We start from the raw sequence: 21,851 nt of genomic DNA, 5'->3' as shown, positions 1-21,851 counted from the left end.
TTTAAACCACATGCGAAAGAATTATATAGGTAAATCATGCTAAAGAATTATTAGGTAAATCACATGCGAAAGATAATTACATAGATTTGCTGAAGAGAATTACATAGACTATAGACACTTCCATCACCCTTACACCCACTCTCGCCTCTATAGAAACGAGAAGAGAAGGGGGGTCCGTTGGAAAGACAGTTCCTTCTGCTGGATGACGTCAGAATCAAAACATTGGAGGCCATGGATGACATTATAGCAGGTGACTGACTCCCTCTCTCTGCCTCTCACATGGTTCGCTGCCTCGCCACACAACCTGGGAGACGAAGAGGGAGAGCCACAGCCTGCAGGAGACGTTGTGGCTGGAATAGCGTGGTGAAATAAGGGGAGAAGTGTGGAAAATAGGACAAGAAGGAAAAATTTGCTTATTGTGACTAGTCATTGTAATAGGTCACGTGAGATATTCGAGGTGATGTGCTCGTGTGGTGTTGTGTTGGGGATAACTTTGTGATATAATGTCGTTATTTGTGCCTCTGGAGTTGTTAGGGGGAAGGGAGGGCGTGGTCAGTGGCTGCCTTATGGTACGTTATTGTAAGCCTTTCAGTATTGGGACGCATTTTTACCTTAAATTTTGGGTATGATTGGATGATTTTATTTACATTAGGAAGGATTTATTAAGGTCAGAGGATTAATGCAGAGAGTCTTCGCTATTTCAATCCCCACATAAGTTTTTGAAGCTGTGTTAAATCGCCAATTAGTAAGCCGAATGAATATGGAAAGGTGTCATGGCACTGAGGAGGTTAAGGTGCAGTTATTGTTATTGTCACTATTATTGTGGTGTGTGTCTTTATGAAGCTGTATTGTTTTGGATTTAAATGGTGTTAGAAAGTGAAGCTTATTACAGAACCTCATAAGGATCAACTGGGAACGATTGGAGGTTTTAAAGCAGAGGAACAAGTTTAATATCTTAACAAGTTGACACATTAATAGTTGCTGGGACATTGGTAAAGGAGTGTTATTGACTTCAGATCTAGATGGCATTATATAATTGGAACAGCTTCGTTAGGATCAACAGGGAATCTGATGCTCTTTGTCTTTCCTTTGTATTATAAATCTCCTTTTCACAGCCCTACTCACCACCATCTTCATAACCGAGTATTTCATTTTGATTGTAGGAGTGATCGAAGACAGACATACATTCCACCTCATTGTTTGATATGGAAGACTGTAGGTATTGACTTTATCTTATCAGTAAACTATCATTTTAGAGAAGCTGTATGTGTATTTGATAGGAATACTTTACAGTGTTATATGTCTGTTTGTACAAGGTTTATTGAATAGAAGGTTGTGTGTTCTGCCCTGTGAGTCAGTGTCTGAGAGTCTTTGTTCTATTCCATCACCAAGCATATATTTTGTAAAGCAGTTGACATGATTGACATGTTGTATTTCAGCTTTTATATGAATAACTGTGGACAAAATCACATATTTTACTCTGACAAGTGTGCAAGATTCTGTCAGTTTTATGTTATTGGTAAAGAGATATTTGGGAAATTAAATGGATGATGTATTGGATATGAATATTCTACAGTATTGTGTTTCAATTTTTTGGGATTAATTGAGGAAAGGATCATATATTCCAGTCTGATAAGTGTGCAAGATTCTGTCCATTTTGTGTTACTGGTAAAGAGATATTGTGGTGAAACAGCTGATGTATCTGATAAGAATATTCTACTGTATTATACTGCAGTTTGTGAGGAGAAAATCATGTGTTTTACCAAGTGAAAAAGAGTATGCAAGATTTTATTGACTCTGTCTTTGGTAAACTAATATGATATGAATAGTGTAGTGCTGCATTTCATTCTAATTTTTGTAAGAGTAATCCAGGAACGAAACCACATATATTCCACCCCTTGAACAAGTATACCAGATTCTGAAACACTTCTGCACTGCATCTGCCCTACTTTCCAAAGGCTCTGATTAAATTATTTGCCTGGATTTCTAAGGGTGTTTCTATGGTTCTAGTGACAGGTTAATAAGTTTTTTCTATACCATAAACTAGAGAAAACACTCTTGAGAACCGAAGCGATATAATCTTTTAAATAGTAGTGGTGATACAGCAAACCATTTAAAAATACAGACCTAATAATTATGAGTGACCTATATTTGAAAAAAAAAAAAAAAAAAGGAAATTAAAGTGAGCCAGTCACCATGAACCAAAGCCCAGAATACATGGCGTTGAATCCCCCTTGTCTTTTCTTTATAGAGTATGATTGAGAGATGGGTCCGTAGAGTTCCCTTCCGGTGGCGCAGATACCTCCTTTGGATCATACACGCCCTCGAACCTTACCTTTCTATAGTATTTGGCCGCCTCCATAAGCTGTGTAAGATGATAGGTATGTGGGCAGTGAGAAGCGTGTGGCAGTGGCTCTGTGTTCACTGCCACTGTTGTGTACTTGACGAATGCTCTCACGCTTTGGTCACTGTTGTACTGTATGTAGGCTGTTTACTCCTTGATGGGCATGGTTGTTTATTGTGTACCATCATTACCAGTACAGATAAATGCTATCTCTCATTATTGCCAACATAGACTCTCTCTCTCTCTCTCTCTCTCTCTCTCTCTCTCTCTCTCTCTCTCTCTCTCTCTCTCTCTCTCTCTCTCTCTCTCTCTCAACACAGACCATCACTGCTGCTACAATTTGTGACTGTTGCTCCTAACACAGACCATAACTGTCACTTCCATTACCATTGATATATTGATTATTTTTGTTTTTGCTACTACTACTACTACTACTACTACTACTACTACTACTACTACTACTACTACTACTACTACTACTAGTACATTGTCACACATATCATCTTTTTCTAACACAAGCATCACTATATTCCATCTTTTTATTTAATTCAGTCATTTATTTTTTCAAAGTACTGCCACCATCACCTCCATCACCTTGACACAAACACACATCACCTTTTTTGATAACAAGTCAGTGCGAGTTTTGGGGACGCCCTGCTAACCTTTCAGTACTGGTCCATGCGCCAAGCTGTGTCCTTCTGCTGAATGTATTGTGAGTCAAATGTGCCACAGTAGTTCCATTGTATACCATTTTTGACATCCATATCCCTGCACATCCCCCATCCCGCCTCCCCCCACAGCCTAACCCCACCTCACAACAATGGCTGTCGAGTATTTTTGACATTAGGATATGGACATGTCAAGTGTATATAAGATTTTTATTTGTGAAGCAGTTTTTTTTCCCCAATAGATTTTGTAGTGGTTCCTGAAAAATTTATTGTATATCTTGCTGTGTGTGTGTAGAGATTGTGAGTGTGTCTGTTGTGTATCTGTGTGATGTTGGTGAGTGTGTGTTATGTGTCTGTTTGAGGGACATCTTTCAGTGCGAGTCCTGATCCTTGTGTGTTTACAGCATGCATGGCCTATGAAGGGGCGCTGGGTGAGCCAGAGGACTTCCCAAAGACAGATGAGCCCGTGTGGATCTTAGGGAAGCAGTACTCCACTCACAAAGGTCAGACACTTCCACTTGTGTCGTCTTCTTCAGCCTTCATCTTGTGAGCTTTCTGTTTTACTTTTTTATATTATTAATGTCATCTTGCTTTTATTCTTTAGTATATCATGTTTTGTTTGTCTTATTTTCTTTCATTATGTATCATAGTAATTTCTTTATTTTTGTTTTTGGGTTTTGAAATCGCTCTTCAGTAAAGCTAAGTAGGATGTGTCTTGAAAACCCAGCTTTAGTGATAAGTGAATGTCACAAGTGTCTTGGCTGCTTGGAGTGTTTCAGGTCTCACTTCCCTAAGGAATAAGGAAGGAACTCTTGGTGGTAAACTTTGCTGAGTGTGAGTGACACAAAGAAAGTGAAGAGAAACAGGAATTGTGAGATGAGTTTTCTTCACCTTTCTCTCAATTTGTCACTATATCCCAAATATTTCATGGTGTTTTTAGGTAATGCAGATAAATAACCCTTGCTTGGTTTTGTTAGTGATGATTGTGTCGGTATCTTTGTGTAGTAATGCCATTCTTCCAAAATATTTGTTCTTCATATTCTTCTTGACTATCTTTTCTGAATTATCTGTTGTGTATTATTTTTAGATATAAGATACCAGTTCTTCCCTGTTACTCCTTTTTATCACATCTGTCCTCATAATCCATCCTGTTTACCTTCTTCGTTAGCCTCTCAGTGACACAAACATCCTCTCTCACCCTCTCCCTGTCTCTCTCTCTCAAGACTTGGAGGAGATCCGGAAAGATGTACAGTCCCGGATATGGCTGACATACCGAAGGGGCTTTGTTCAGATTGGGGACTCCGGCTACACCTCGGACAAAGGATGGGGTTGCATGCTGCGCTGTGGACAGATGGTGCTGGCAGAGGCCCTACTCAGGAGACATATGGGTGAGTTGCAGTGTTGTGTTGCTGTGTTGTTCCTTTAGATGAAGTCCTGTTGAGTTGAGTTCTTGATTTGGAGTTTGGGTTTGAAATGGTGTTCCCTGTTGTGTGTCTTCTCCTTGTCTGCATGTTCTGTCTGTTTACTTCTTTTCCTTTTCTTTTCTATTATTACCCAAATTTCTGCTTATTTGTCTTCTTTTCTTTTCACTTACTGACCAAAATTTATGCCTGTGTTCCTCTTTCTCTTTCCTTTTCTTTCCTCTTATTATTCCAAGTTCATGCAGTGTTGACAAAAGAACATAAGAAAATAAGGGAAGCTGCAAGAAGCCTTCATACCTACACATGGCAGTCCCTGTTTGAATATACCTACCTACTTATTATCCCCATTCATAAATATGTCCAATCTTCCTTAAAGCTCCCTAATGACTTAGCAATAACAACGTGGTTACTAAGTTTGTTCCATTCATCTACTACTTTATTTAAGAACCAATTCCTTCGTATCTCTTTTTAAACCAAAATTTTTCAAGCTTAAACATGTTATTTCTTGTTCTATCCTGGTTTCTGATTCTAAAAATTTTGCATCCCTCATCTGCAGGCCGGGAGTGGACTTGGGCACCAGAGACCAAAGACGAAACATACCTCAAGATTCTGCACATGTTTGAAGATCACAAGCTGGCTACCTTCTCCCTGCACATTATCTCCCAGCTCGGGGTGGATGAGGGCAAGCCTATAGGGGAGTGGTATGGCCCCAACACAGTGGCTCAGGTTCTCAGGTGTGTGTGTGGGACAGGAGTGGATTTTGATAGAAAATGTGAGGTATTAAGTTTCTGATTCTGCAAGTGTGTAAAATTACTAGCATTGGTTCATTGGAGGTGTTTCAGTTTGACTAGATATTGAGGATTGGTTATTGCTGATGGTGCTCTTGTTTATGTGAGGCAGGAGTGGATCACTTAGGAGCTTTGAGGTATTGAGTTAATGATTCTACCTGTATGTAAAGTTACTAGTACTGATTCAGGGAGTTGGAAATATTTCAGCCTGACTGGATATATAGAACTGGTTAATGTTGATGATGCTTGTGTGTGTGCATGTGAGGCAGGAGTGAACCATTTAGGAGCCTTGAAGTATTGAGTTAATGATTCTGCCTTTATGTAAAGTTACTAGTACTGGTTCAAAGAGTTGGAGGTGTTTCAGTCTGACTAGATATTGAGGACTGGTTATTGTTGATGTTTGTGTGTAATTCACCTCGGTCGCCTGCTGGTCACCCAGCCAGTCTTCCCCATTATGGAGTGAGCTGAGAGCTCATAGACCGATCTTCGGGTAGGACTGAGACCACAACACACACCGGGAAAGCGAGGCCACAACTCCTCGAGTTACATCCCATACCTATTTACTGCTAGGTGAACAGGAGCTACACATTAAGAGACTTGCCCATTTGCCTCGCCGCTTTCCGGGAATCGAACTCGAGCCTCTCGATTGTGAGTCGAGCATGCTAACCACTACACTATGCGGTGTGTGTGTGTGTGTGTGTGTGTGTGTATGTGTATGTGTATGTGTAAGGCATGAGTGAATCACAGAGGAGCCTTGAGGTACTAAGTTACTGGTTCTGTTTGTGTAAAGTTACTATTACTGATTCAGGGAGTTGGAGGTGTTTCAGTCTGACTAGATTGTTGCTTTTATTTTGTCTTCAAAGGGCATCATAGACACTGAGAAATTGATCTAACAATAAATTATTTGAGACTAAACTATTGACAGAGCATCCTCTGTAGTCCAAGTCCAATTCATTATCAGACTTTCAAGTGAGGCAGAACATAGCAACACAAACACTGTAGACACTTGATAGGAGACAGAACATGAACATAACAACACACATGTACTATAAATAACCTATGTGGGCCTTTACAGGAAACAGATCCTAGCTACACATAAACATACTATCAATAAGAACTATAGGATTTTCTCTGACCTGCAGGAAACTGACGCCTTTTGATGAATGGAACAACTTCAGCGTCAATGTGGCCATGGACAACATTGTCATCATGGACGAGATCAGTAAGTGGTGGTGGTGGTGGTGGTGATGGAATGTGCACCATGTTATCAGTTTGTGGTGGTGGTGGTGGTGGTGTTAGTGATGAAGAGTGTACCATGTTAGCAGTTTGTGGTGGTGGTGGTGGTGGTGTTAGTGATGAAGAGTGTACCATGTTAGCAGTTTGTGGTGGTGGTGGTGGTGGTGTTGAAGAGTGTACCATGTTAGCAGTTTGTGGTGGTGGTAGTGGTGGTGGTGTTAGTGATGAAGAGTGTACCATGTTAGCAGTTTGTGGTGGTGGTGGTGGTGGTGTTAGTGATGAAGAGTGTACCATGTTAGCAGTTTGTGGTGGTGGTGGTGGTGGTGTTAGTGATGAAGAGTGTACCATGTTATCAGTTTGTGGTGATTATGATTGTGATGGTGGTAGTATTGTATATTTTTTCTTTTATTTATCTTTTTTATGCAAGAGGAAACTTCCCAAGGGCAACAAAACAATGCAAGCTCCCTAAAAGAAGTGAAATGTATACCATGATATCAGTTTGTTGTGGTGGTGATGAAGTTTGTACGATGATATGAGTGTTTTTACCATGACAACAGAATAATTGCAGGCACAGACATATTTTTTGTATATGAATAACTTGAGATAATTTCTGACTTCTTGATTATGAGAAGTATGAGTTGCTGAGAGCCAGAGTAATGTCAGTGATGTCTCAAAACTCAAGAATGCTGTAGTGTGTGTTAGTGTTAGCTTTTGTATGTAGCATAGAAAATTTTATGTTTCTGCGTATGTGGAAAAAGATAAGGATGTTTTTGTGTCTCTAAGCGTTTAAGAGAGTGTGAGAGTGTCTGGCACAGGAAAGAATGTAGTGATGCAACATAAATGACATCTCAAAACTCAAGGGACATTGTAGTATTGGCATAAGTTGAGACAGCCCTCTTTTTTTTTTTTTTTTTTTTTTTTTTTCATATTTGCCACTGACTCCATCTTTAATATACAAAACAAAGTAGACTGGTAGTAATGTCGTTGCTTTCCTTCCTCCAGGATGCAGTTGTCAGACGGAGGGAGATCGAACCTGGCGGCCACTCCTGCTCTTCATTCCACTTCGCCTTGGACTTGCTGAGATGAATCCTCTTTACTTCTCCGGCATCAAGGCGAGTAGCGAGTAGTACCATCAAGTGACTGAGTGATTGGGTGATTTATCTTTACGTCTATTTTTTAAATCTTTTGACCTCTCTGTAGGATTTGGGACCTCAGTGGGTGTTTATTTATTTTTTTAGTTCTTTTATTTCCCTTGACCAGTATTACTCTTATGTAAAGAAAAAAATCGAGAGTAACTGGTAGTGATAGTAGTAACCTGTATATATATATATATATATATATATATATATATATATATATATATATATATATATATATATATATATATATATATATATATATATATATATATATATATATATATATATCATGCAGGCACTCTCACACAGACTGGCCCAGACAAAACACCACACAAATGCATCATTCACACTCTTAGCCCCATCAGCCCCCAGTGGAAAGGAACAAGTCTCAGAGAATAGTAGTAATACTGATGATTCTGTATTCACCTTGAGACATAGATGAACAGTGAGTGAATTTCTGCTGGAAAAAAGCTAACTAGAAATAAGGAGAGTTATAAAGCCATTAGGTAGAATGGTGGAAGAAAATTATCTCCAAAACTTAGGAAAGGTTTATTCTTCACTTACTGGGGTTGTGGAAGGAAACTAACTAGAATTAAACAGAGTTATCATCCCTACTTGAATGAAAGAAAATACTGTATATTCTAGATTTAGTATTGTTAAAATCCATACTTGATCGAGCTATGGATTCAATTACTAATATTTGCAACTGTGTCTCCTTTGAACAGAAATACTTCAAAATGCCTCAGTCACTTGGGCTGATAGGAGGGAAGCCCAACCATGCATCGTACTTCATTGGCTTCGTGGGTGAGTGAGTCATTGAGTCATTTGTCTTACATTGACTTAATTATCTCACAGTTCAGGTTATTCTTTCATTTATTTTCAGCACCAAATGATTAATATGTAAACAATTTTTCTTAATTTTGGAAGCTTCAACATTTTCACCTTTGTCATTCGTATGACACTGTATTGACTGCCGTGATGTGTTGGGTGATGCAGGTGATGAGGTGGTGTACCTGGACCCACACACCACCCAGGAGGCTGGCACTGTGGGCAAGAAGATGACAGAGGAAGAGGAGGACATGGACAGATCCCACCACTGTAACTTTGCCCAACGCATGCCACTCGAGCACCTAGACCCCTCCCTGGCCCTGGTGAGAGGAGAGAGAGAGAGAGAGTATACTGAGATAAATTTTTATCTTGAGATTTGTGTATGTTTAGACCATTTTATTGACATTAGGAAAGGTCTATGAAAGTCAGAAGATTAATGGCCACAGTCTTCACTATTTTATTCTCCACATAAGTTTCTGAAGCTGTATAAAATCACCAAATAGTAAGCGGAATGAATAGGAAAATGCATCATGGTACTCAAAGGATTAATACATAATGCATCATGATCATTTACAGATATTTTCTTTTCATCATTATTATTTTCGAAGGCCACAGGGATGTTTAACCATGTTTTCATGATGGTTTTTTTTGTTTTGTACTCCTTATGGTGTTGAGAAGTTTGAATCAGACCTTTGTTATATCAATACCTGTCAGTGTCATTCTGTTTCTGTCTGTTGCAGTGCTTTTACTGTGGCACGGAGAAGGAGTTTGATGATCTCTGCAACCGTATCAGACAAGAGCTCATTGATGCAGAGAAGACTCCTCTGTTTGAACTGGTCCCCACACGGCCTGCCTACATGCGGGATGATGCCACGGGGACAGGCGCCTCAGGCATCAGTGAGTATCCTTAACTTGTCCCTCTCTCTCTGTTTATAATTTTCCTTTCTTGCTACTTAGTGAAGAATCCTATCTATTTTCTCATATAATTCTGTTAAAGTTTCTTATCCTTCCTTGCTGTGTAGTTTAAGTTTCTCTTCATCTCTTGTTATACAGTTCAGATTTTTCTTTGTCATTTATTTTGTAGTTTGATATTTTTTACAGTGACAATTCAAAACTTTTTCCTTATTACTCAGCCTTGAATGTAAGATAGATAGATTAGGAGAAAACAACAATAAGAAATAATTGCATTGATGTCTATACCTGTCTTTCCTCAGTGTCATTTATAATTTGTATCTCTTAGGAATCACTTGTATAGTTAATACTTAAATAGCCAATTGACTAACCAACTAACTGCCCTCCCCCTCAGGCATGGACTTGGAGGATCACCGGCTGGACTCAGAAGATGATGAGGAGTTTGAGGTCCTGCAGTGATGACGGACTCGAAGGTTGTAAGGTGGTGGTGGTGGTGGTGGTGTGGCTTCGACTCCCATTGGTGGCGCTGTGGTGTCCCTCCTCTCTTGGGCCTTTCCTCATAAATCATACTGTATTTTTTATAGATACTCTTTCCTTCATGCTGGGTCCAAAAAGAAGAGGCCGGTCTTTGATAGAAATATACTACAGTGAGAAATGTTTATAGTAATCTCAACATTTTTTGTCTATTTCACTGAGATTTTGAGGTTTATATACAACAGTTTGATGTCAGCTTGGTGTAGAGATATAGGCCGATCCATTGCATGTTTATTTTCTGGATTCTATTTTTACAACAGACAGTTTCATTTGCCATAGCCATTCTGTCACTAGACACATGATTACCCTGGGTTACACACCTCATCTGTCACTGGTATCAATACAGAGGTAATGAATTGTTGACTGGTGGTAACAAGAAATACAGTTGGAATTTTTTTTTTTATTATGTAAGAGGGGATTAATCTTGCCAAGGACAACAAAAACAAACAAAAATGCCCACTTACTGTATATGCTGGAGTATAAGACGACTTCTAATTTTTGAGGGAAAAATTTAGGTTTTAAGCTATTACCGGTGTATAAGACGACCCCCTTAATGGTGGAGGGAGCCACTGCTCACATGGTTGGCTGAAGGGCCCTGGGAAGTCATAATGTGGCTGTTCCCTCATTACCACTATTGCCAGTTTCGAAATCCAGCCACTGTTTGTTTATTAACCCAACAATTAATTAACTCAGACACAAGTACCAAAAAATATAAGGACTTAAAGGAAATAAAAACCAAGTATTTTTTGTTGCTTTTATTTAACAATATAGGAAGGTGATTTTTAAAACATGCTTAAGAAAATGTGGCTGGGTGCATTGCTATGTGACATTCCACAGCTGTAGAGAGAGAAGCCTGCTCTGTCATATATATATATATATATATATATATATATATATATATATATATATATATATATATATATATATATATATATATATATATATATATATATATATATATATATATATATATATATATATATATATATATATATATATATATATATATAATGTACATGCATGTGTGGCTGCAGTATGAATTCCAAGGTACCGTGGCCCTTAATGTTCACCAGGGGGTTAAAGGGTTGTGTTTTATGTTCTGTATATAAGACAACCCCTTGATTTAGGAGCCTAAAAATTGGCAGAAAACTTGTCATATACTCCGGCATATACAGTAGATACCAGTCCCTGAGCAAGTCCAAGAGAGGTAGCTGAGAAAATGGGATAAATGCCTTGAAACCTCCCTCTTAAATGAGTTCATCTCATAGGAAGATAAAAATACAGAAGTAGGCAGAGACTTTCTAGAATGGTTAGGTTACATTGAGTAGAGTGAAGAGTTTGTAGAGAGTAAAATTGAATGTTCTAATAGGAAATAAGAGCCAGTTAGAAGACAGAATGAGGTATTAGATAGAGTGATATTTAGTGAGGCTTCATGATAAAGAGACTAGAAAGAAACTTTACTAGTCCCAAACAAGTAAAGAGTTCATGAAGGAAATTAATATTCTAATAGGCGAAGATTGAACAAAACATTGGAGAGATAGAATAATTCACAGCAAGGTACCATGACTAAGAGATTGTAAAGAAACCTCATCAGTTCCAAAACCACTCAATTCTGGGCAAGTTTTATACATTTGATACCTGATTCCAAGGTTTTCAGTTCACATCTCACTCACTCATCACTGCCCTCACCCATTGCCATGCTCCCTGTAGCTCATGACTGCATTTATAACCACCATCCACACCAGGCATCTTGGAGACAGTTAAAGGGGACACTAGTGGGACAGCAGCAGCCCCTGGTGATGGAGTTGAGGATAATTTTGTGTGGGAATAGTGTATAATTGTATTGGTGTCAGTGCTTGTGTGAGAGGAACTCCTAAGCTTGTGCAGCTGCTTCAAGAAGTGATGTTATATTCCCTAAGATATTTCTGACTAAAAATGTAGCATCTAGCAACCACCTTTCCTTTGTTAGAATATATTGAAATGAGAGAAAAAAGCTGCAAGAAGCTAACATAACTACACATAGGTGTTTGTTTATCTGATCAGCAAACTTATACACATCATTGCCTTTCTCAGCCTGCTCAGCTTTGGTGGAAAGGGACAGAATAGATGTAGCATAGGTGGTCAAACTATATATTCCCTGTTTCTTGTTTTTTTTTACAGATCTTTTAATATAAAGCAGTTCATCAGTCCATTGGTATATTTCCATTCAATTTATATAAGCTTTAGTGGACTGACATCACTTCTTGGAGTAACTGTATTTTAAGCTAATTTTATTTTTCTCCAGTGCTGAGGTGATGAATGAACCCCAGAACTTTTTCATGTGCTGTTGGGAATTCCTGTGAGTTTATGTGGTACACTTTTTTTCTTTTTTCCATGTGTAAGTTAATCTTCCATTTCACGTCGTTTGGATGTCATAGTTTAGGCTGATGATGATAATGATGTGTTACTACCTATAGTTACTTGACAGGAGGTTCTAGGAGTATATGAAGTGTTGTTATGCTTGCAGGTGTTCTTTAAATTGGTTCTTATAGCCGGAGCGTTACCACTGACCTGCCGCAGGGATTGTACACACTGGACCTTTGTGTTGAGTTGTTGCTGTGTCAAGAATGCATGTCAGACACCACTGTCCTTGTGTTGCACATTGGCAACACTTTGTTCTCTTGAGTATAAATGCTTCTTTATCATACACACACACACACACACACACACATATATAGTTTGTTTTGATTAGTCTGGCCACATTTGTATATATTTTGTACAAACTATGTTGTCACTCAAATTTTATTATACTAAAAAAGAGAAATAAAAGTTTTATTTGAAACTTGCAAGTAGATAATAAAAAAGTTTTATTGCCTTTCATTGCAAGTGAAGCACCACAGTCTGTCAGAGGTAAGAGGTAACAGATTGTTGTTACTGTAAACTGAGGAATGCAAGAAGACATCATACTGTATAAAAAATGTTTGACAATGAGGAAGAGGAAGAATAGCTGTATAAAAGAAGGAATGAATCAAGAAAATGAAAAGCAAGTAATGAGAATGAATGAAAAGCTAAAGATGGAGTTACAAGAGGAAGGAAATGAATGACTGAAGAATCTTGCTGTGGACTGAGTGAAGTTTGAGTATAATGAAATTATAGTGAAGGATTAAGAATGATATAACTTTTGAAAAAACAATACTAGATATATTTCAACCTTATACAGGTTAGCACAGGGAAAAATTTACATTAGGATGATAAAAACTCAGCAGAGCATTAAGCTAAATACAACTGTTGGTGGTGATTAGTTCTCCAGACCCAATACTGCATCCTTTTCATCCAAGCTTCAAGTAATGCACCAGAATAAACTTAAATACAGCATAACACCCTAAATACCACATAATATTGGCTCTATGCGTCAAACTACACAAGTCAATAGATATTCAGTATAGGACAGTGTTATTGTATTGTACTCCTTCCTTAGCATGATGAGAGGGCACTTCAAAACCCTCTGTGTCAAATATGCTTGCCTCAATAATGGCCACACTCTACACATTATTACCTGTATTTCAAATACACATGATTCAACAAGTATTCAGTATATAGGCATTATTTTACTGTCCTTGGCATGACCAGGATACTCCTTAGAACCCTAACTAGTCATACTCTCCACATTATTGCCTATGTACTTCAAATTTACACAACTGCACTCTTCCCTCGACATGACCGGGGAACTTCTCAGAACCTTAACTGCGTAAATGGTCATCTGTGTTTGCCTCTCTGTTGGCTGCGCTCTCATCTTTGGGGGGAACAATGTAAAACCTTATGTCGTCCCCCTTCTCGTGTCGCTGCATCACCCGAGCGTTCACTTTATTGGCTTCCTTCTCAATTGCAGAGAAAACACTTTCCTGTTAAAGTAAGAGTGTATCAGTAACTCTTTACATGTACTCTCATTGGTATTCTTTTTGTTTTTAAGTAAGATAGCCACTGACCAAGAACAGCAAAATGTATACAAAAAGGCCAAGTAAATTATAAATAAAAAGTACTACAGTGAGTGTCAGGTGTGAGGTCTTTTTAGACTAAATATTGCAGTGTCTGAGCTCAAGTAAAGGCAATACTTATACACACAGCTATTCTGATACTGGAGTGAGTGACAAGCCTAGACCCACCATGTCCTCCTTGGTGGCCTTCTTAGAAATGATGGTGACCTTGATTTGGTGGCCTTTGCTCAGCCACTTGATGATGTTCTGAAGCTTGACTCCCAGGTCGTGAGGTGTGATCTTGCCTCCAATGACCAAGTTCTTCTCATCCTGTATGTAGAAAGAGCCATTAGTAGCATTAAAACATTCATTATTCTTTAATTAAACATATTCTGGGACAGATAATCCTTAGTAACACAAAAAGGACTCTATTTTTTACTTGAGCTTATCCTGGAAGTAGATAGGCCATTAAGAACATAAGAAAACTCATAACTCTATACTTGAGCTCATCATGGAATAAGAGTTCTTAGGAACATAAAAATCTCTACTCTTTACTTCAGCTATTTCTGAAAGTAGAAAGAGCATTAGTAACTTCAAAACACTCATTACTCTTGCTTTGATTATAACATTTCACTTTACTATTGCCACATCCACCTATGGAGCATGAAGCACTTGATCTGAAGGTGGCATGATAGTTAAGACTCAATACTCTGTGGGGTGTCTCTGCCATACCTTTGCACCCACATTGGTCTTCTTTTCATCCTTTGCCTTCATCTCCTCCTCAAAGTACTGCTTGCCGGTCATCAGTTTGTACACCCTCTTGCCAGCCTTTAGGTTTGAGTCATTTACCTTCACCAGCTTCAGGTCGCGTCGTTTGGCCAGCCGTTCTGCATTCTCCAGGGTGACTGCTGATATCTTGTCTGGGGAGAGTGTGGAGGTGAGCTTTCTGGCATTTCAAGGTTGTGCATTTTATTTCTTCACTGGGAAAGAAAAAATAAGTGAGGTTTCTGATGTGTGAATGTTGCCAATTATATTTCTTCAGCGGGACTGATCAAAATATGTAAGCTTTTTGATGTGTGAAAGTTATAGATTGTATTCCTTCAGCAGAAGTGAAAAATATTTGAGTTTTCTGACATGTGAAGGTTGTGGATTATATTTCTTCAGTGGAAATGAAAAGTATGTGAGTTTTTTCATGCGTGAATGTTGTGGATTATATTTCCAGAAGTGTGTATGAAAAAAATATGTCCTTTTATGCATCACAGAAAAATAACCCAGTAAACACGTCTAGTAATCTAATCTAAACTAACCTAACCTAATACAGCTTAATTAAAACTAACATTATCTAACTTAACCTAATGAAATCCACCCTAAACTAACCTAACCTAAACTGACACACCCCAGAAAAGAAATTAACAAACTAAGTATTCAATAAGCCAATATACCCAAATCTAATTCAACCTAATGAATATATGAAAAAAAAAAAAATGACAGCCAAAATTAACACAAGAGTCACAATCCACCTTCAGCATCAATAAGGGTAACTAATTCTGATTTATCCGGACGCTGCTTCTTCTTCCCCTCCGGCGGTGCTCCCTCCACCTTCATACGGGTCTTGAGGCAGAGTGGAGAGGTGCTGAAGGGAGCTGCGTGGAGGGAGGAGGGAGAGGAGGGAGACAGGGAAGCTAAAGTGAGTGGACATGGTTGATGAGATGACAGTAAGTGGAAGGAAAGTGGATGGGTGGATGGATATGAGGAGGATGAGTGAAAGGAATATTTTGAGTGGAAACATTGGGAGGTGGAGAAGTGCAAGGACGGTTTAGGATGGAGAGACAGATAAAAGGAAGATAAGGAGTGGAAAGATTTAGGATGAAAGAAACACTGGTAGGAGGTGGAGGAGGAGGATGAAGGCAGGAAAAGGTAAATTCTTGCCATCTGGTGCCTCACTCGTCTTAGGAGCCCACTTGTAACTGTAGCCATTTCTTATTTATCTTCTCTCTCGTAGTCACAACTCTACTACAACTTCTCCTGGTGTTATAGGTGCCTTGTGATTGCTTCCAAGTTATCTACCAGCATTTCCCGTCAAGTCAATAAGGGGAAACTCATAAATCCTTTTAACTAATCGACACCAAAATATTCTTGTATCTTCACGACCACCACTTTGAATTCCCTTTTCTTTCTCCGTGTTCTTATGTCTGATTTTCTCATTTATTTTGAGGTTTTCCTTGTTCTGTCTTCATGATATCATAGTTTTACACTCCTTCTTTCCTTCTAATGTATTTTCTTTGCGTATCATTCCCTTTCTTCTCGGTAAAATACACAAAAATAATGCTTTTCTAAAATAAGCCTACTAGTGTTTTGCCATATTCAAACTTCAAATAATTATGACACAAACTATAAAAGATCAATATAAACTCAATTGACTCCTTTGTCCTCTAGCATCAAGTTTTAAAAGGGTTATTTATTACTAAGGTCATATGGTTCACTGTCGCCATCCCTGTACCGAGACTGTCCAAGTTGTGTAAATATTTGGCAGAGCGTCTTATATAACTATTTTTGCCTTTCCTGTCGTTAACATTGAACCTTGTCCCCGGAAGAGCAATATGTAGTGCGTAGATGAAATGGGAAAATATTCACACCTTCAAAAACTCATAAATGCTTTGACTATAGTTAGAAACAGCGGTAAATAACAACTCAAATAAAAAAAAAAAAAAAAAACCGCATTTATTAATATATTTAGCTATTTTTGCCTTCTTCTCCGGAAGCGTATATGGTGTGTAGATGAAATAAGAGAATATTTGTGCCTTTAAAAAACTCATAGATACGTAGATTATTACCCGGAACAGCTGTAGGCAAGAAGCTAGTATTCAAATTAAAGATCCACATTTGTCCATAAAGGCAGTTAAAGGTTCATTTCTCTCATCTCTTGTAAATTGAATATAAAAATGGGTTGTAGACGGTTTCTTTTGTCAACTGGTGTCAGTTTTATGTGCATGGATCTAGTATTCTAAATTAGTTTTTATTTTTTTTGCTTTCTCTCTCTCTCTCTTTATATATATCCGTCTCTCCATCCATACATCTCTCCACCTCCTCTTACTTCCTCCACTGACCCACTCTCGATATGAAAATTCCCTCAATACATCCATAATTGTCTCTCCACTTTCTCATTTCAAAACTATCTCCCGCTTCATAGTATCTCCGTCTCTCTGCAATATCTCCCTCTCTCCAGCCATGCATCTCCCTTCCCTCCTCCCAGTGACCCAGTCGCAGTATCGAAATTCAGGAGCACATGTTCCTTACAGCGTGCGAGGGATGCGAAGGAAGCTATAGGGGTGAAAATTGGTCAACATGAAGCTAGAGGGACCCGTGGCAGTGGACCAATGGGGAGGGTTAGTTCATGTCCCGCCGTGACGTAGTGAGCGGCAGCCAATCACAGTGCGGGTCTCATCCTGCCTAGCTCTGCCTGCTTGTTGTCACTGAGCTGGGAGTCCGCCTTCAGTCTGGAGTTTATTTGGGAAAAGCTTCATATATATAGAGTACAGAATGTGAGTATATACCGTGCTGGGTTTGGGGAAGGCTCGGGTGGCTTTGTAGGGGGTCTAATAATTGAGTTTTTTAGGGAAATGTGGCGTATTCCGGATCGATGTCTTCTTCCTCCATGGCTGTTATGGCCGACCATGTTTTGTTTATGAAAGTTTCCACAAAATGACGCCTAGGTGGTAGTTACTCGTTGTTCTTCGCCACGTGCCTCGCCTCTGTGTCTCTGCCGCCGTGTTGGGTCAGGGGTGGCCAGGGTTAGGTTAGGCTTGCTTTGGTTCGATTACTTTATGAGGTTAGGGAAGAATGCTGTGGAGGGGGAAGAAAGTGCTATGCTGTTATGCTCGTGTGCTTCCTGACCACATGCTCCCTGCTTCCTGGAAAAGTCAGGGGTAGCTAGGGTCTAGTGAGGTTACGTTGTATTAGGGTAAAGTGTTTCATAAGGTTAGGCAAAGCAGTGAGAGGATAAAATGCTAGGTTAGGTTGGTGTGTTGTGCCCTGGCTGTCCACATACCTGATTCCCGCCAGGTTGGATCACGAACAGCTATTGTTTGGCTAGGTTAGGTTCAGTTCATCTTGTTTAGGTTACAGTAGGGGATATAGGGCATGCTGTAATGTTATTCTGGTGTGCTGCTGGTGTGCCCCAGCCTCGCCTGTAGCTCTGTAACTCACAAAAAACTTCAGTAGGTGTTAGTTTGTGTTTCTAGATGCCTAGGCTTTGGTACCCAGGCAAGTTTATGTACAAGTTGAATAAAACTGTTAAGACTCACCTGGCTGGCTGGCTCATTGTTGCTCCAAATAGTGACACAAGTTGAGTTATTGTCTGGTAAATATCAGGGTCACTCAGGTTTGATAATGTGGTTTATCTTAATCATAATGTACACAAGGAAGTGATTAGCAGTGAATTCTTGAAGTGCATTAACAAATCCAATGTAACCTAACCTAACCAAACCTAATCTAATTTAACTAGCCTTAAAATGAAAACGCTGTTATTTCAATATTATCTAAAGTTACCTGTGAAAGTCTAATACAGGCAGAGTGTACAGGTATGCTAATCTGTTCAGGGTAGTGTCGGTTAAGAGTTTGGCAGAATAAAGGACTGATTTGTGTGTTTCATTTAGGTATAAGCTGATACAAGCAGGTGGACTGTATTCCACCACAGGTCAGACCATAGTCTGGGCATTTCAGGAAGTTAACTTTGCCATCTAGCAAGTTTTTTTTTTCCCCCTCAAGTAGGTAGATTATTTTTTGCCCGTAGCAGCTTAATGTTGCTAACTAGCAACTTAATTTACCATGTAGCAGCTTAATATGCCATGTAACAGGTTAATATTGCAGTCTAACATTTTACCCCCACAGATGCCTCGCTCAAGGCGCCACCGATCCAGTACAGACCGGAGCCGTAGCCGATCCAGAGACCGTGACCGGGAAAGGCGGCGACGGAGGGTAGATGACTCGTCACGCACCAGAGGGTGAGTGTTGCCCAGAATGTGTTGGGGAGTGGTGGTTGTATGGAATGTCTTACCTAACCTAACCTCGTCACACACCAAAGATTGAGGGATTATGGAATGTGTTGAGGAATAATGGGTGTAGTGAGTGTCTAACTTAACCTCGTCACACACCAAAGAGTGAGGGTTTACAAGAGTTTGTTGGGGAGCGACGGTTGTATTAAGTGCCTAACCTAACCCAACGTATTCTTGTCACATAACAAAGGGTGAGAGTTACGAGAGTTTGGTGGGGAGCGACGGGTGTAGTGAGTGTCTAACCTAACCTCGTCACATACCAAAGGGTGAGGGTTTATGAGAGTCTGGTAGGAAGTGATGGGTGTATTAAGTGCCTAACCTAAACTAACCGAACTGAACCTCGTGAGTGTTGGCAATAGTGTGTGAGAATGAGTGCCTAACCTAACCTAACCTTACCTAACTGAACCCCATCACATACCAAAGAGTGAGTGTCGGCAAGAGTTTGTAGGGAGCGATGGTTGTGTTAAGAGCCTAACTGTAGCCTAACTTAACCTAACCTCATTATGTACCAAAGGGTGAATGTTGACAAAAGTGTGTGAGGGAAGCAATGAGGGTATTTAAGTGTAACCTAACCTAACCGAACTTCGTGACGTATCAGAGTGTGAATGTTGACAATAGAGTGTATGAGGAAGCGATGGGTGTATTAAGTGCCTAACCTAACCTAACCTTCCTTTTCCTCGGAGTGTGTTTTGGTTTTACGTCTTTCTTTACCTTGGAGTTACTGTGCGTGTGTTGTTTCTTGTGAATTTTGGGAGTTGTTGGTGAGTTTTGCTGGCAGTGTGTGAGGGAGTGATAGGTGTATTGCCTAACCTAACATAACCTAACCTCTCTTTTCCTTGGAGTTGCTGTTCATGTGTTGCATCTTGTGAATGTGGGATGTTGTGGTGGATTTTGCAGTGTGTGAGGGAGCAATGATTGTGTTTTAAATGTTTTAATCATATGCTTCTTGTTTTGTCTGTTTGTTGGTTTGTTACTTATTTGGTGGCAGTGTTTGAATGGGGAGAGTTACTGAGTGCTGTGAGGTGTGGAGGTGTGATTGATGGGTTACAGAGGCCGCCGTGGTACAGTGGAACCATGTATGCTTTGTGGTCTCCAAGCGCACGGGTTCGAATCCTGTCCACGGTCCAAGTGTACGTTGGGCTTCCTCACTCGGGGCAATGGTTTCCTAGTGGATGGGCTTTGAGATAGGAGGTACCCCAAAAAGTATCCCCTTTAGCCCAGAAATTCCCTTGAAAAGCCCACATGGTATTAAAAAAAAAAAAAAAAGATGATAGGATACTAAATGGGTCTCTTTGTTTCACTCTTTCTGTTGTCCTTTGCTAAACTTTTCTCTTACATAAAAAAAAGAAAGAAAAAGGAAAGGGTAGAGAAGGATGTGGGTGTCAGATTAGCAATTCATCTTTATCACGGCCTCAACGTGAATTAAGTTTTAAGATGATATGTCTATTGATTTATTTCTATCTTGCTTCTAAATTTGTAACACTACACATTTTTGTTTATAATTTATAGTTATCTTGGTGAATTTTGGTGAATTAAGTACAAGATGGAGATGTTTTCTTTTTTCTTTTCTTTTCTTTTCTTTGTGTATTAACCTCTTCAGTACTGGGATACATTTTTACCATGAGTTTTGGGTATGATTAGACAGTTTTATTTACATTAGGAAGGATCGCTGGAGGTCAGAAGATTGATGAGCAGAGTTTTCACTATTATAACTCCCACATAAGTTTCTGAAGCTGTATAGAATCACCAAAGAGTAAGGAGAATGAATATGGAAATGCATCAAGGTACTGAAGGGGTTGATGATAATTACATCTATATACCTAAATTGCATATCTTTTTGACTTCTCCTGTCTTGCAACTCATCATACACGTGAAGGGAGCCTGAAATTGTAGATATCACACTTTTTTCATCTGGTATCTTGACAAGGCATTGACTTAGATAGAGAAGAGTGAGGTAATGGTGCCAGCAATATTGAAGTACACAATCTTTAACTAATACCAAAGTAGACGCAGTATTGTGTTTTTGAAGATTATTTGTTAGTCTCTCTCTCTCTCTCTCTCTCTCTCTCTCTCTCTCTCTCTCTCTCTCTCTCTCTCTCTCTCTCTCTCTCTCTCTCTCTCTCTCTCTCTCTCTCTCTCTCTCTCTCTCTCTCAGCCACCACCTTCACTATTATGATGTAATGTATGGGTGAAGGTAATGGTGATGACAGTGACACTACAGAACAATGATGCGTTTGAGAGGTTTCTAGCGATAAGAGAGAGAGAGAGAGAGAGAGAGAGAGAGAGAGAGAGAGAGAGAGAGAGAGAGAGAGAGAGAGAGAGGATCTGTTGGCCTTATCAGTGGAAGATAATGAAAGTCCTGATTATATTGATTAGAAGGAGAACAGGGAGAACCGGTGTCTCTTGTGACCTTCAACTATAGAGAGCCCAGATAATGAATGAATGAAGTGAATGAAGGACAGCAATGAATAATGTTCGAGTGAATGAAGGAAGAGAAGTTAATGGATAGTAGTGAATGATGGATAGAAGGGAGTTGAAGATAATGATTTGAAGGTAGGAATAAATAAATGAAAGATTGGTTGAAGATGTTAATTCTTCACTACATCGCGGTCATATGGCGCCGAATAAATGAAAATAAAAAGTAAAATAAATAATAATAATAAAATATATGATAGAAACAATTTGTTATCGGCATCAAAAACAAATGAATAAATTAAACATGATCGGAGAAGAATAAAGAAGTTAACGCAACATCAAATCCGTTTTCTATTAACTTACCTTAGAGAACGGACAAAGCTGATACGCACCTCTACAATTCAATTTAACACCTTTCAGAACCATGACGTCTTTTCATATTCATTTTGCTTACTTACTTATACAGCTGCAGAAACTTATATGGGGATTAAAATAGTGAAGACTGGCCATTAATCTTCTGACCTCCATAGAGCCTTGCCAATGTAAATAGTCATCTAAT

At 39.2% G+C, this 21,851-nt stretch overlaps 2 protein-coding genes across 5 annotated transcripts; one reads left to right on the top strand and one right to left on the bottom strand.

Annotated features, from left to right (window-relative positions):
- The first annotated feature begins 164 nt into the window (after positions 1-164).
- LOC123519460 (cysteine protease ATG4B-like) lies at positions 165-12,706 on the top strand. Of its 4 annotated transcripts, none has more exons than XM_045280767.1 (11): positions 165-250; positions 2,252-2,369; positions 3,417-3,515; positions 4,236-4,400; positions 4,990-5,167; positions 6,364-6,443; positions 7,460-7,569; positions 8,322-8,400; positions 8,593-8,747; positions 9,165-9,321; positions 9,731-12,706. In XM_045280767.1, exons 2-11 carry the CDS (start codon positions 2,255-2,257, stop codon positions 9,793-9,795), a joined length of 1,203 nt encoding a protein of 400 aa, XP_045136702.1. In that variant the 5' UTR covers positions 165-250; positions 2,252-2,254; the 3' UTR covers positions 9,796-12,706. The 4 variants fall into 4 exon arrangements, with proteins under 4 accessions (XP_045136702.1, XP_045136701.1, XP_045136703.1 ...); XM_045280766.1 differs by having other exon boundaries at positions 166-250; positions 2,252-2,381; XM_045280765.1 differs by lacking the exon at positions 165-250 and adding an exon at positions 468-569 and having other exon boundaries at positions 2,252-2,381.
- Positions 12,707-13,028: 322 nt separating this feature from the next.
- On the bottom strand, positions 13,029-16,007 carry LOC123519462. The gene is made up of 4 exons (XM_045280772.1): positions 15,344-16,007; positions 14,556-14,743; positions 14,013-14,153; positions 13,029-13,751 (listed from the first exon to the last, which is right to left on the bottom strand). The coding sequence occupies exons 1-4, from the start codon at positions 15,798-15,800 to the stop codon at positions 13,590-13,592; spliced, it is 948 nt and encodes a 315-aa protein (XP_045136707.1). The 5' UTR covers positions 15,801-16,007; the 3' UTR covers positions 13,029-13,589.
- Positions 16,008-21,851: the final 5,844 nt, after the last annotated feature.

This window comes from Portunus trituberculatus, chromosome 45 (assembly GCF_017591435.1).
Source record: "Portunus trituberculatus isolate SZX2019 chromosome 45, ASM1759143v1, whole genome shotgun sequence".
Taxonomy (NCBI): domain Eukaryota; kingdom Metazoa; phylum Arthropoda; class Malacostraca; order Decapoda; family Portunidae; genus Portunus; species Portunus trituberculatus.
Note: the sequence above shows the minus strand (reverse complement) of the source record. Positions and strands in the feature narration are given on the sequence as shown.

What these genes read in the sequence shown, in the direction of transcription:
- LOC123519460 (XM_045280765.1), top strand. Translation starts at nt 504, where the DNA reads ATGTCGTTATTTGTGCCTCTGGAGTTGTTAGGGGGAAGGGAGGGCGTG. An exon ending in TTTACTTCTCCGGCATCAAG is followed by an intron (nt 7,570 to 8,321) that starts GCGAGTAGCGAG and finishes TCCTTTGAACAG; the next exon opens with AAATACTTCAAAATGCCTCA. An exon ending in TAGACCCCTCCCTGGCCCTG is followed by an intron (nt 8,748 to 9,164) that starts GTGAGAGGAGAG and finishes TGTCTGTTGCAG; the next exon opens with TGCTTTTACTGTGGCACGGA.
- LOC123519462 (XM_045280772.1), bottom strand. Translation starts at nt 15,800, where the DNA reads ATGGCTACAGTTACAAGTGGGCTCCTAAGACGAGTGAGGCACCAGATG. An exon ending in AGACCAATGTGGGTGCAAAG is followed by an intron (nt 14,154 to 14,555) that starts GTATGGCAGAGA and finishes TTCTACATACAG; the next exon opens with GATGAGAAGAACTTGGTCAT. An exon ending in AGGCCACCAAGGAGGACATG is followed by an intron (nt 13,752 to 14,012) that starts GTGGGTCTAGGC and finishes TTACTTTAACAG; the next exon opens with GAAAGTGTTTTCTCTGCAAT.